At 42.4% G+C, this 14,723-nt stretch overlaps 4 protein-coding genes across 4 annotated transcripts; 3 read left to right on the top strand and 1 right to left on the bottom strand.

The window, feature by feature from the left end:
• Positions 1-1,168: 1,168 nt before the first annotated feature.
• Positions 1,169-2,929, top strand: Bfra_004953 (uncharacterized protein; the record flags this gene model as incomplete). Its single annotated transcript, XM_037335343.1, has 6 exons — positions 1,169-1,225; positions 1,286-1,316; positions 1,377-1,432; positions 1,503-1,588; positions 1,644-1,784; positions 1,834-2,929. The coding sequence occupies 6 exons, from the start codon at positions 1,169-1,171 to the stop codon at positions 2,927-2,929; spliced, it is 1,467 nt and encodes a 488-aa protein (XP_037192438.1).
• Positions 2,930-3,897: 968 nt separating this feature from the next.
• Positions 3,898-5,668, top strand: Bfra_004952 (putative ntf2 and rrm domain-containing protein; the record flags this gene model as incomplete). The annotated part of the gene is made up of 4 exons (XM_037335342.1): positions 3,898-4,086; positions 4,141-4,215; positions 4,274-5,308; positions 5,369-5,668. The coding sequence occupies 4 exons, from the start codon at positions 3,898-3,900 to the stop codon at positions 5,666-5,668; spliced, it is 1,599 nt and encodes a 532-aa protein (XP_037192437.1).
• A 2,470-nt stretch (positions 5,669-8,138) lies between these two features.
• Bfra_004951 (uncharacterized protein) lies at positions 8,139-13,372 on the bottom strand (the record flags this gene model as incomplete). Its single annotated transcript, XM_037335341.1, has 3 exons — positions 8,139-12,626; positions 12,685-13,133; positions 13,186-13,372. The coding sequence occupies 3 exons, from the start codon at positions 13,370-13,372 to the stop codon at positions 8,139-8,141; spliced, it is 5,124 nt and encodes a 1,707-aa protein (XP_037192436.1).
• Positions 13,373-13,824: 452 nt separating this feature from the next.
• On the top strand, positions 13,825-14,643 carry Bfra_004950 (uncharacterized protein; the record flags this gene model as incomplete). Its single annotated transcript, XM_037335340.1, has 1 exon — positions 13,825-14,643. One exon carries the CDS (start codon positions 13,825-13,827, stop codon positions 14,641-14,643), a length of 819 nt encoding a protein of 272 aa, XP_037192435.1.
• Positions 14,644-14,723: the final 80 nt, after the last annotated feature.

The raw sequence follows: 14,723 nt of genomic DNA, 5'->3' as shown, positions 1-14,723 counted from the left end.
GTATCAAGGTCAATCCTCCTTCCACATTCAACTCGTATCCACCCAACATTACAATACCTAGATAGGTAGCAATAGATGATTCAGTCATTGATACTGGTGAATTGCCGATTCGAACTGGTCTAATCGGCCTACCTAGGTAATGTCTACCTAAGCATTTACGTGTTTCGGAAGAGGCCGTAGTATTCCAAGGACAGTTGGGAGATGTCAATCTTGTCAAGAAGTAGGACGTTGGATAAACCCTAGAGCAACGAGAAACTGTAATTCATTACATGTGAGCTTGGAGAGTAGCTACCTCGACAAAGTCTGGACTGGAGACTAGACACCAGAGACTAGATGCTGTTATTGTCCAGGGAATCAAGGTTGTCACTGATCCATCCAATGATACAGAGAAAGCTGGAGTGTTGATCTCACAATGGTTCTCTATGATAATAAATAACGTTGATTGCCAGGTGAATAAAGTTTTTTCATTACCCTCGCACGTGGCAACCACGATATATTCTAGATTAAAAAGAACGCCGTCGCATAGGGTCGCTATGGTCGCATTGACCTAGGGGAATCTAGGAATGCTTGTATCATATGAAACAGAAGAGACGTTAGCACGTTGGCACGTTGATTAGTTGGACATGTAAGATCTTACAATCTTACAAAGTAGCAAAGTAGCCTAATTAGTTAATTCTTCTTGCGTTCGGTACAGTACAATCCAAATTCATCTACATCACGCACACAACCATGATTAACCAATTGGAAATTCTCGAGGCCATTCGCACACTACATGTGTGGTGGTATGTTGCTTTTTCGGTATGGGGTTTTGCGTGAAAGTCGTATGGGAGTGCATATGCAGGATGCCATCGAGGGGAAGAGGGTGGGAGGGGGTAGTACCTACTAGATCTATGTAATGCAGCAATTGGAAGAAATCGATGAATTAATTGCTAATCGCCCTTTCCTCACCCATGAGTATCAATCATCCCTTCACTCCTTGACCTCACAAGAGAAGACAGAAAAAAAAGCAATAATTTCCTTACCCCACCATAAAATATCCACCTTGATTTTCTCACAACGCAGTAGAACTACATACGAGTATTCAAACAAATCCAGACACTACCTGGGCAACCACATTGAAAGTACAAATACTATTTCCATACCCAAAACTATCAACTGAACCTCCACAATGCCCAAGAAACAATTTTTGAGAGATACCAAGAAAAAATCCAAGCATGCACCACAGGTAAGTCTTCATAAGTAAATCAAATCAATGAATCTATGGAATGCAATGTAACATCTGTAGATCCCAGCAACTGCTGATGAATATCTTGCCGGTAAGTCATTGTTTAATTCGTAAGCCTTGAGATGGCCACGGAAGCTAAGACATGTCATAGCTGGGGTGGATTTCGAAGAAGCAGGTGAGAAGTGGAGAGGTGGTGATGCTGTAAAGGTAAGGCTTCAGTTAACCACTTTCACTCATGTCTTCAACGGGATCTAAATAAAAAAACGAATTACAATAGTCAACGAGGTTCTTCGTCAGAGCAATCGACAATTATGAAGAAGCATTAAAAAACTTCCCAAATTCCTTCGATCTTGCTTACAACAGGTGAGTTTCTTTTGTCCTTGAATTCGTGTGACGAAGATGGGCTAACAATTTACAGAGCCCGAGTCTTGTATGAGCTCACACAGTATCCAAAGCTTAGAGCACAATTACCTGGAACTCTCTTGGACCTTCTATCAGCTGCTCTAGAAGCCAGTCGATTTGCATTGAGTTTGAAGCAGGATAATGCGGATATCCTGTTGTATGTAGTACACAAATCCCTTGGTGCTTTTCACGGCTAACGACATCAGCAACACCGCCCAGGTTCTTACCAGTATTGCGGAAGTAACATCAGAAACGAGAAATGTCGGTAATGACAACAACCTGGCTTTACTGGAGGAAGCTATTGAGCTCTTTCAAAGATGTTTGGCGTTGCAGGAGTACCAATACACCGAATCACAAACCCAAGCTGAATCTGTACCCACATCAGATGATGATCCAGACATGGAAGAAGGTGGAGTTTCACTATCTGATTCTAATTCTCAGCCCCCACAAGATGATCGATGGGCGAGTATTGTTGAGCCAGTAACTCTTGAAACTTTACTAGACACAGTAGTAGCTCAACTTCAAACACTCGCAATACTGTGTGGACTGGTGAACGTCGATGCTGGTCGAGGTCTAGCATGGATTGAAGAGTATTCAATGACATTGCTCGGTCAAAAATTACAAACCTACCTCGAAGGCACTGTTGACCGACAGCAAGAAGCTGGTCTTGCAAAGTCTAACTTTATTGCCGCTCTCGCCGATGCCAATTTCAGATTCCAACGAATTGATATTGGTACATACGAACGAACCTTAAACGATGCTTATGCATCGTTGAGCCTCGACGACCATCCCGAGGGACTTTGTGATAAAGCTGAAGCATTCATCTCATATAATTCTTCTCTTCGTCTTAATCATGAAGCAGCTCAGTCACCCGAAGTATCAGCATCACGATGGAAGGTATTGACGGCAGCACTCGACAATCTGACGAAAGCTTCAAAACTTCCTTCGGCCGAAAATCTACCAAAGATTCATATTTTACGGGGTGATGTTGACCTTCTGAGATTTCAGTTAGGCCAGCCACCTAGTAACTACGAGGTTTCTTTCAAGAATGGGGCAGTTTTAACCAAAAATGCCGAAAAATTCTATCGTGGCGCTGGAAATTTTGCGAAAGTTGAGGGGTTGAGGAAGGAGTTAGAGGAAGCTGAAGTTAAGGAGGCTCTAGCTATGAGTTTGTATGGCGAGCAAGATAAGTTATTGAGATGTGTTAAGTTGCAACCTGAGGTAGTAAGGAATGTTCTGGAGGATGCTATTGATGATGGCTTGGTCTCGTATGAGTCTTTATCCGCCATGGGGATTGCATAGTGGTCTAAGGGTTTCTTAGTATTTTAAGGTCATGTTTGCTCCAGAAGCTGTGAGGATAATTGAATCATCTCAACAGACTCATTATTTCAAAAAGGTTAATGACAATCAAAAGATGAGTATCGGTGGACTGTATATGCGACTGTCAAATATTGACTTTTATGTCATGGTTGTCCAGAGCATGGACATGTACATAGTCTTGAGGCAAGAATCCATCACGGTACTTTACTGCCATCTTCACTCTCATTGCTCTAACCTTAAGACTGGTGAACTTGATTCTATGAATCCATACAGCTCAATATTATCGAAGCTCTTAACAACTTGGAGTTTTCAATGGAATTGAAGTCATTGTCCCGTCATGTGTCTGACTATGGAATGTATATCTGGTATATGTATACCTACCTATAATATTCACTTACTTATCATTTCTCTCCTCACTAATAGAACCCTGTTATTTAGTCCTGGTCTGTGCGCAAAACTCCTTGATGCCTAAGGCAACAGATCGGAGTTCCTCTTTTCGCTTATGAATTTGTAAAATAATGGAGACTTAGAACAGCTTCATCCTTTCCCACCATCGACTACCCCAAGAAAATTCTTTTCGATATCTTTCTACACCTCAAAATACATTTACCTACAATCAAGAAGCTTCTTTCTGTACTTCTGATCAATCCCTCCACATAACGCTCGTAATATCAATCTTCGAATCTTTCAAGCGATCATCTTCTGCAGATCTCACGAATATTCACAATACCTTTAACAAACATTCCCAAAATTTGGAAAACCCCGCGATTTTTGTGATAGGACTCTCTTCTGCCATTTTTCACCCAATTTTGAACTTCGTTCGAACCCATCTGCGACAGTTCATTTCATCTGTCTGAAATTTCTTAGAAAACCCTCTCTCCGAGACCCCTCTTATCTTCTAATTCTTGTGAGGTTGACAAAAGTCTTCCTTCCCCACCTTTTCTAAAATCATGGCCGCCAATGGTACTTTCAATCAACAAGACCAATACAAGACAACCGAACAATATCCAGCTACTTCGGGTGCCGCTGGTTCCTCAACCGGAGGTGCTTCCGGTGGAGAGCTCTCCAAAGATGAAGTTGGATGGTACTTTGTCGAGCAGTATTACACTACTTTAAGCAAATCTCCAGAAAAGCTCCACGTAAGTTTTATGATTGCTGCTGTTTAGATTACAATTTGCGCTAACATGCTATAGCTCTTCTATGGAAAGCCATCTCAATTCGTTTCTGGTGTCGAGGGAGCTCAAGCGCCAGTATCTGTTGGCCGAGCTGTAAGTTTTGCGCGCCTTTATAACTGCAACTGTGGCTAATTCTTTTTTTTTTTCGCAGGGTATCCAAGAACGTATTCGCGAACTCGATTTCCAAGACTGCAAAGTTCGTGTCACCAATGTCGATTCCCAATCCTCCTTCGATAACATCGTCATCCAAGTTATTGGTGAAACTTCCAACAAGTCTGCCGAGCCCAAGAAATTCGTTCAAACTTTCGTTTTAGCTCAACAAGCTACCGGTTATTTCGTTCTCAACGACGTCTTCAGATATATCAATGATGAGGGTGAAGAAGAACAAGTTGAGGCTACTGAGACCAAGGAGGAGTCTGCGCCAGCTCCAATTGCTGATGACGTCGAAATGCCAGCTGCACCAGTCGCTGCGGAGGAATCTGCAGCTCCAGAAGCTACTTTAGATGCCGAGGTCGTTGACAAGAAGTTGGAAGAGACCATTGAGGCTGGGCCCGCCACTGCCGAGCCAACTACAAACGGAGAATCAACTGAGGCTGCTACCGAAGTTGAGGAGAAGCCAGAAGAGCCAAAAGCCGAGGAGCCAGCCCCTACACCAGAGGAAATTGAGAAGGCTGTTGATGAGGAAGTCAAGGAACCCGAAAAGCCAAAGGACCCCGTTCCAACCCCAGAGCTTTCCAGACAACCTTCTGCCGCCAAGCCAGCTCCCGTTCAACCAGCTACCCCAGCTAAGCCATTGAGTTGGGCTGCCCGTATTGCAGCTTCAGCTGGCACAGCACCAAAACCTGCTGTTCCAGTTGTGCAACCAAAGGCCGCCACTCCAGCTGCACAAAAGCCTGCTGCTGCCGCTCAACCAGCTGCTAAGCAACCAACGACCCCAGCAACAACCGCTGCTACTCCAGCCGCCGAGAAGAAGGATAACTCACCAACAGGTTCTGCCGGATGGCAAACCGCTGGAAGTGATGCTAAGAGACAAAACAGACCTCAATCTGTCTCTCAGCAAGCAACAGAAGACAAGGGAACTTTGGGATACGTTCGCAATGTCAACGCTTCAGTCAAGGACGATGAATTGCGCTCCATCTTGAGCTCTTTCGGCGAGTTGGTCTACTTTGATATCAACCGCGCTAAGGTATGCCATTTGTTCCCTTCCAATGAATATGTTTCATGATTATAACTAACTCGCATTTAGAACTGTGCTTTTGTCGAATACGCCAATGCATCTGGCTACCAAGCAGCAGCTCAGGCTAACCCCCACAAGATCGGCGAAGAAACTATCTACGTTGAACCTCGCCGACCAAAGGCTTCTGCATACGGTGGAAATGGTTACTCTGGTGGTGGACGTGGTGGAATGAACCAACGTGGCCGTGGTGGATTTGAACAAGGTCGTCCTGGAAACCAATCTCGAGGCAACTTTGGTGGAGCAAACCGTGGACGTGGAAATGCTAATGGACCAAGAGGAGGTCGTGGTGGTGCCACTCAAGCAGCTTAAATGCAAATATCAACAAAACCACCTTATAAGTTAAAACGTCGCATTCATCACCAATTACCAGAGCATGGAACCTTCGACGATGTACCATATTCAGTCACCTTGGCTTACGAGACCAAGACCCTTCTACCTTGTACTCTACTTGATCACGAAAACTTCTCGGGGCCTTTCTTTCATATTCATGCTTTTTAGGACAGCAAAAGTTCAGCAACTTGATTATTGGCTCACAGTTTATGCGGTATCATGCTATATGAATAGCCTTATGCTTTTCTTTTTCACGTTAAAATTTGAGGATGGATTGGGTGCAACTTTTTTTATGGACCACAGAATTTACGCAATTTATGATGTACTCTTTTGTCTGTCTCGACTATCTGGCATTGCAAGAATTTGATTTCCCATACGCACTTTCAATTTGCTCTTTTTTGCCATACCACCTATTTTTCAATTTCACATCTTTTCTTTGAGTTATAATGCATAGCATGTTTTGATGATTACGGATGGATGGATGGATGGGGTCGGTAATGGAAAAAAAAAAGTGTTGATGGGCTATACCCACGTATGTTGGGCGGGGCTCATTGTGACGATGGATGGATGAATGGATTGGCATGAAATGGATTGAGAACGGATGGCTGGATACTCCGGTGTGTAGACAGAAATGCGTTGCTGGTGAATACCGAGTAATCTTTAGCTAGTGGAAACACGCTTGCTAATGGGTTTGCGGAGGCAGTAGAGGGAATGGAAAGTAGATGCATGGTAGATAGGATTGCTTGCTTAGGTGAGGTGTGTAACGGGAAGAATGAACAACAAAATTTATGAAATAGGAGACGAGATAAGATGAGATAAGATGATGTTTGAACGTATGAATGAGCGAATGAGTGAATGAATGAACCAATAGATGGGTATCGAAACTTCAAGAGGGAATGAGAACCCAGAGAAAAATAAGCGAGATGATGAAATGATCAGGGGTGAGAATTCACTCTAGATGGTACGTACTTGATTGAGTATTTCTCTGGTATAATTGATGTACTAAGTTATACAATACAATACAATATACATATAATACACATATAAGTGAATACACACAATAGATAGGTATACATGTATAATTCGATCATCTTATTCTACTTGCCTACTTACTTGGTTGGGGTGTGGGTGTGTGTGTGTGTGTGTATCTAAAGATTTATATTATGTGTTTGTTACAGTTTAGATGTATTTGAGTTTTTGAATTTTTGGTGATTAGAGTTTGGGGTATGGGGTTTGGGAGAATGGGTTTGGGTTTTGGTTTGGAGGATTGGGTTTGGATGATTGAGTTTGGAGGATTGAGTATGCTAGGCCGTTTATTGATATTCGTAATCGAGCAAAGGGAGACTATGTAGCGGAATATATATATGTATATATGTATATAGTTATTATCAATTATCTAGATATCTATATAGATTGAATAGTTCTAGAATTTAGACTATATGATTACATTGAAAGTGAAAGTGATATATGTAGATATGTATACAGTGTAAATGTATATATATATGTATACAAGTGTGTGTGTATAAATGTGCAACTGTATATATGTAAACATAAATGTGCATATATGCGTTGCATTTTCCTAATAATAATAAGAGATAGGTTTATATGATATAATTACCATACACGATATAATTCCTCTTCTTGGTTGTTTTTTTGTTATTCTTCTTTAGGAGAGGAAGGATGGGTTTGGAGTCGGATCTGTTACTACATTGTTACTATAAACATTTAATATTTTGGGATTTGAATTTTGAGTTTGAGAGGTTTGGCTCGAGGTTTGGGGTTTGAGAAAATCTAGTGTTTTGCTTTGAGTATTGGATATTAAGTATTGAGTATTGAGTGTTAAGTATCCTATAAACTACTCGAGTAGTATTACATATATCACGCTGCGCTGTACTATAATAACACTCCATCACGCTGTGCTGTGCCCTCTGAAGTAAGTACAGAAAGTCAATTCTTGATTTCTGCTTCCATATTCCTGAGTCTCTACCCCGTATTCAATGTGGGGGAGATGAGAGAGAAGTGTTTCGCTGTGTTCATGTATCCAGAATTTTGAATCCTGAATTTTGACTTTTGAATAAGGGAGGTGGGTTTCGCTGCGGTGGAAAACTAGATGGGAGTGCTGAAAATTGGGAACTGGGATTGAGATTGAGATTTGGAAATTGAATGTAGTGTTGAGATTTGGAATTTGGGATTTGAGACTGAGATGTTTGAGGTGAGATGAGGATAGTGCGTGGTTTCAGGATCGGCTTGATATTGCTGTACTGTCGAGTTTGGGCTTGGATTGAGAGTATCCGTAATTTCTCTCAGAATGACGTAGCTTCCATGGTATGAGCCAGATCTCTTCGCTTTCTTCCGAAACTCCAATCTGAGATATATCGGTGTATCAAACTACTTTTGATTCCACATCGTCCTGCTCTTGCTGTAGCGATGCCTGGAATCATGTATAGATTCAAAAAATTGATGGGCCTCGAAAAAAATCGGCACGAGGATTGCCACACTGCCAACAGTTGAAACAGTTAGACTGATTATAGACACCGCAACCAAACATATTACAATTCCAACCCGGGGGGGGAAGAAAGCCAGTTGTGTTTTGAACAACTTGACCAGGGACAAGGAGCGTGGTATCCGTACCACCACATTTCCAACAGCTGATATCTCTGGAAGAGTTGTGAGCTGCGCATCCTGATGTACCGCAATACCAATCACCGGCATGGAAAGCATTGACTGTTGCTCGAGGTGGCGGGTTATGAAAGATAATACGAGGACTACCGCATTTTCGACAACGTACCACACCGTCATCGTTTATCTCGCCACAATTAAATGAGCTGCACTTCCAAAGGACAGGAGCTGTCGTTGGTGCTTTTGAACGACTGCCACAATCTTTACAGACGACATGTTTGGCATAGTTATGTCTGGAACAATATCTGAATGGACATACCCAATCCCCGGGTTGGAAAATCTCAATTCTACCATCCACTCTCCTTGTTCCACGTGAACTGGAACATTTCTTGCAGATGACATGCTCGGAATCATTGCGTTCTCTACAACCCGCTGATATGCAGAACCAATCGCCAGGAATCGGATAGAAAAATCCAGTACCATTCATAATTCTCCTTGGTTGAAATCCGTGAGTGCCATTTGGAGGTCCCCTCGTCAGCATATTTCTCACTTTCTCCTCTATATTATAATCATGTCCCGTTTGAATAGCGGTTGCTCTGGTTGAAATCGGAGGTCTCTTTTTTCTCTCCCTAGTTTCCCTCCAAGGGCTGCAGTCAGAGCTCTTCGTTTGCCAGGGAAGTCTTACGGTTATTTCTTCGTCTTCTGATTCTTCGTCTCCTGACCCTTCATCATCTGAATAATTTGCAAGACTGAAATTATAGCCCGTCTTACTCATGATTTTCTGGACTTCCCAAAAGCGAGTCTCAATTCGCTCTTTCACTTCTTGTTCCCAATTCTCATGGAAAAAAGTATCGATTCTCTCCGCTATTTCGATCCAATTTTCAGGTAACCCCTCGACTAGATGATCACCTTTTGTTAACCGATTCGGGTAGAACAAACCAGTGGGAGGATCGAGATCAGACTTAGGTTTAGCCTGTAACCGGTTCCCTGCATTTGCAATATGCGGTAGGTTAGGATGAGGAACATTGCTAGGAAGTGATGCATGAACCGGATAACTGTTTCTTGACCAAGTCGGGATGTAATTATTGGCGCTAGGGTTGAAATCAGACTTATTAGCTTTAGCCTGCATATAGTTCCCCAAGCCGGCACGGTATCGTGAGCTCGAATGAGGAAAATTGTCAAGAACCAATGCGTCGAGTCTCCAGCTCGAGGGGCAATCAATTAGATAATGTCCTACTTTGTTACACTCAAAGCATATCTTGCTTGCATTTTCGTCTGACACGGCTCTGTCTGCTTCTTGGATTTTGGAATTCCCACCAGATATTGTACTGCTTGCATAATTGCTCTGCCTGTGAGGACGGGAGTGTAGCATTGTTGGGATTGATGACCTTAGCGATTCTTTAGGGTTACGATCTTCTTCATCCAATAAGAAGATATCTGGATCTGGCAGTGAAATTGATGACCTTAGTGGTTTCTTAATATTGCAATCTTCATTATCCAATGAAAAGGTATCTGGATTTGGCAGTGGGACTGATAAATCGATTTTGTCATTGGGCGATTCACAATCAAGAAAATCAGCAAAGGAATCAGGATCTAGAAGTTCCGGCCATGAATTGCTAGGTTTAGAAACAGTCTCCTTTAAACGTGGTGTGAAGAAAGGATTTTCAGGCTCTGGTAGATATGAGTCAGATGATAATGTATGTTGTCTCACACTCCGTCTCATAGTTCTGGGAAATTTCTGCTGTAAATTAGAAGGTCTAGGGCTTGTTCGATATTGAGGTATAGAGCTGGAACTATCTTCTTCTTCTTCTAGATAAGATTGATCTGGTGGAATCGAGGAGGACTTTTTATTTGATTTTTTCGGATACGCTACTTCTGGGTCCAATAGTTGTGGATTTTGCGAAACTGAACTATTCCTTGGCGATGATTGTCCCGGCTCTATCATCTGTATTGAAGATTGCGTCATTGGAGGCGGTGATTCATCCTTTGAAGGTTGCGTGATTCTCATCTGTGGTGGTATATGAACAGTTGCAGGTGATTTGCCGTGATTTACCCTGTCTTCTTGCAGTAATAATGATTGATGCTCATTACCTGGTGTCGATTGCTTTTCTCTTTTTTGTAGTGGCTTATAAACCGATGAAAATGCTTTACTATCTGGTTGTGGTGATGTCGACGGCGTTTCATCTTTTGAAGCTAGCATCTGCTTTGCTTTTAAAGACGGTACATACAGTAGTGGACTCTGCTGAAGATTATTTGTCTTCAATTTGGTAGTATGCTGATAAATTTCGTCAACATTGGAAATACTCTGAACGTCCCTTGAAGCTAGCTCCAGATTTGTATTTGCAACATGGACAGCTTGTTTTTCATTCGATGCTGAAGACAGATTTTGGCTATCATCAACGGCCGTTGGTAATTTCCCTGAATCCATTGGCCCGGAGATAAGCCCCGTTTGATTCTTGATCTCATCAGAGGGTTGCAAGTGATATGAATTTGTGGACTCGGAAATTATTGTCTCTTTCTTGAAGTTTTCGGAACTGGATGTAGCTACTTGTGTGTGACTCGAGAGTAGCTTCGAATGCCTATCTGCTACACTTTCACTTTGTGTTTCATTCATAGCCGGGAACGTACCTTGACTTTCAGTCACGGATTTTAACAGTCTCGACGACTGTGGCCTGGGAATAATCGACATTGCCTTAGCAGCGGAGGAAATTGTTCGTGCATTTCTCGATGATCGGTTCAATTTCCCATTTAAAATATCCTTGGCTTTTTGTCTTCTGTTAAATGCCGGAGAAAGATCTTGCTTTATAACGACAGGAGACTGTGACTTCTCAGGGCTCGTGGAATCGTTGTTCCCGTTTGGATCTTGGTCTCCAACAATTGGTGCGGTTTGAACATAGCTCAAGGGTGACTTTCTAATGCTTGCGAAAGGAAATTTTTGTAAGTGCTTTGGTACCGATGAGGTAGACATCGCTGGATTTCGACCAATATTTTTGTACTTAAGATTCTTGATCTGGAAGCCTTCCGGTGAAAATTCTTTGCTTGTTGAAGATTTACCCCTACTTTTACTACTGCCTCCGCCATTGCTGCCGTGACGATCGTCTGGATATTCTAGATTAGGTGCTTGTTTTGCTGGTGCTCCAAAATGATGACGCCTTCCAGTCATATTTGTCTTTGAGCCAGCAGTTTGTTCGGGGTATGTTACGTATCGACTACGGATTTCTAACAACACTCTCAACTCCCTTTCCTTGAATTCTTTCATCTTAACTTGATTGCACTGATCGGTCGTCAACATTTCCATCCTCTTCTCAAAGCTATTGATCTCTTTGAGGTCCCTCTTTAAATTTGAAATTTTCTTCTCCAACTGTTTTTGTTCCCTAGATTGTTCGTACTTGAATTCCGCAAATTTTGACAGTTGATTTTCTCCTTCCTCACTTGGACCACTTGACTGAGTATCTGTATCGACAGGAACACAGTCTGGAACTTTTTCTGGAGATGATGAATCTCGCCGTTTGTAATTTTCGACAGGGGGAGTGAGATTGCTTCGGAATTCTTTTCTAGCAACCAAATTCTCAAACGGACGTGTGCTTTCGCTTGGGATATTTGACGAAGCACCTTCACTGAAGGGATTATCAGGTGTGTACCTCTGTTCATAGTTCCGGTACATGTTCTGCTCTTCCTCTCCATATCTGTAGGAAAATGAGGTACTACGGACATCTATTGCCTTGCCTTTTCCCTTTCCTTCAGTTGAAGAAACGGCCATTTCATTATCTGGAGATGAGTCATTGTTCGCTAGGCGAGAATTTTCTGGTACATGGTAAGCATTCAGCTTTGCTTCAAATTCCATCTCCTTAGCCTCCTTTGTCGTGATATCAATTCTTCTTTGGACAGGCAACCGCTCTCCTCTCGCTTCGTTTGACTCAAGCTCTGAAATGTCTTCAAGAGCTTCTGCCAAGCGAACAATCTCACAAGTGATCATTCTATTATCACTCGCTGTTTCGCTCATCGATTTTAGGAATTCTTCAAACTTGTGGCCTAGGTCGGCCGACTTTAGATACAATCTCAAGTGAAAACGCCATAGCCTTGGTAAGGCTATATCCATCATGCGGGGGTATGCTTGAGAGAGAACTCTATCTGGTGTCTTCCATGCTGGGTCTGGATATAATCCCTTCGGCTCCCCATATTCGTCGTATAATATCTCAAATTTGCCCACTTGCTTCAAGGAAAAGTCGTACGTCCATGGGTGCTCTGTCCTATTCTCAAATCCTTGTAGATGACGAATATCCTTAGAACAACGAATTGGAGGACAATTTGTTCTTCTCTAGTCGCATAAAATTAGCCATAAATACCAAAGGCCTTCAGATATCAGAAATTTGTACCCGAACAAGATAAACCCAATCTCTCTTGCCTTTAGACGTTATTGGGCTAGGGCAATCATCGAATAAATGCTCCTTGGTATTACATCGCGGACAACCTGAGATGAATCCAAACTCGTCCACAGGAGCGACACAGTAACTCAAGTTGTGACCTCTCATATTACAGTTTGCGCAAGTCACGTTGAGATACCTCTTGTAATCCCGTTTTCTATTGCCATGGGATCCTTGCTGTGACTTAATCAGTGATCGACTTGCATCCGGTATGATGGGTTGTTTTGACGATCCTGCAGTTGGTGAGAGTGTAGTGAGAGTTTTCTGCGACGAATGCTGTTTTGACGAAGAGGAAGTTGAATTTTTCACAGGTTTTATGGGTTTATTTTGATCTTTGGGCTCAAAAGATTTTCTTGAGGTGCTTTTTAACGATATACCCGCGAAGAAAGGTTCATCAGGCCCTGGAGCAAGATCAGCATGCGACACAAATTTCTCTAGAAGTAGCCCACCAACAGAAATGTTTCCATGTCTCGACTTTGGCCGTCAGTGATCGAAACTCTACAGATATATTGGAGCTATCACTCTGGAGACGGTCCATAGTTTGGCCATACCAACTATAAATCGCACTATATCCTATGCCATCTGAGTGTGCTTTATGGCCCATTGCCTCCAGTCCCTCCATGTAAAAGTGGTCGCTCATATTAATAATTGATCGTGCAATGTGAATAATAAATTTCAATAATGATTCTGATAAGTAATACAATTTTGGTGTCCAAGATTATTTTCCTGAAATGCTATTAATTAAGAATAGATTGTGGGTGCAGACTTATTTTGTTATATGCAATGAGATTCGACTGTTCGCTGTTGCCATGCACCATAAGGATTTCTCGCAAGAGTAATCATTTATTGACACAGAGAAGGAACGAACAGAATCAAAATACAGTTGAAGGGCACCCATCATGACAGTTTTCTTTTGATCAAAATCCTCAACGCCCCTTATAACCAAGACTTTTTGCATCTATTCAAAGCACATAAAATACAGTATTGATACAAATCACAAAATCTGCATTCCGATATTCTACCAAAAGATCTTCAAGAAGATCACTCACAGCCAATTCATCCTGCATATTACGGCTCGTATCGATGGAGAAAATGGAAATTACCAAGCGGAGAAACGAGGGTACCGATAATATGGCATCTGGAGGACCTCTCCATGGTACAAGCATCCCAGAATCGGATGCCAGAGTGTCGCCCTCCACTGAACCTCTCACATCACACGAATATGTCCGATCGCCTCGATCTAAGAGCTCGCTCAATGCTGTCTATGATGATCCGCTTCATACACCATCATTATATAAACAAGGAAATAAATCTTCCACCAGAGTCAATTCTGGCACTTCATTTCAATCACCTGCATTTGATCTGAGCCACGACAACTTGTCAGATGATACAGACGACAATTATTGCATAAGTTCCCCAGTCGAGATCGACTTCGATCGGTTCCGACAAGGTCATGTACGATCACGAAGCCCTGATCTGCCAGTTATACAGGAGGAAGACGAAGAGGAGATTTATAACTTAGATAATGAACTCGAAGACAGCATGGCTGAGTGCGCCTTCGATTCGGATAAAGGAGAAGACAATAAGCTTCAACCCGGCTACAACTTAGAGGATAGACTGATGATTGACCAGAGTTGGACCCCTCTAGAACCCTCCATTACTCGATGGTCAGATGAGGATCTTTCTGGGCATCAGGAGGAACTTTCGGCATCTGATTTAGCCAGACGATTAGTTGAAGTAAACATGCAGCGAGAGAGAGAAATGGGAACATCGAAAATATTCTGGAAACCTCATCACGATAGAAAAAAGCGGGGCTTCAAATATCACATTTCGAAAGCCTTAGAGAAACTTCCTAGAAGCACGAAAATGAGGATGATAATTTCGGGTGCAGCAAATCAAGTAGACAAATAAGCAGATTATGTGCGGGTCGATTCGCGAGGCAAGGAAATGAGGATAGTATATACCAGCCCATCCAGCGATAAAAGTAATAA

This window comes from Botrytis fragariae (assembly GCF_013461495.1).
Source record: "Botrytis fragariae strain BVB16 chromosome Unknown tig00000054, whole genome shotgun sequence".
In the NCBI taxonomy this organism is placed as follows: Eukaryota; Fungi; Ascomycota; class Leotiomycetes; order Helotiales; family Sclerotiniaceae; genus Botrytis; species Botrytis fragariae.
This window is presented reverse-complemented; position numbering and strand designations above follow the sequence as displayed.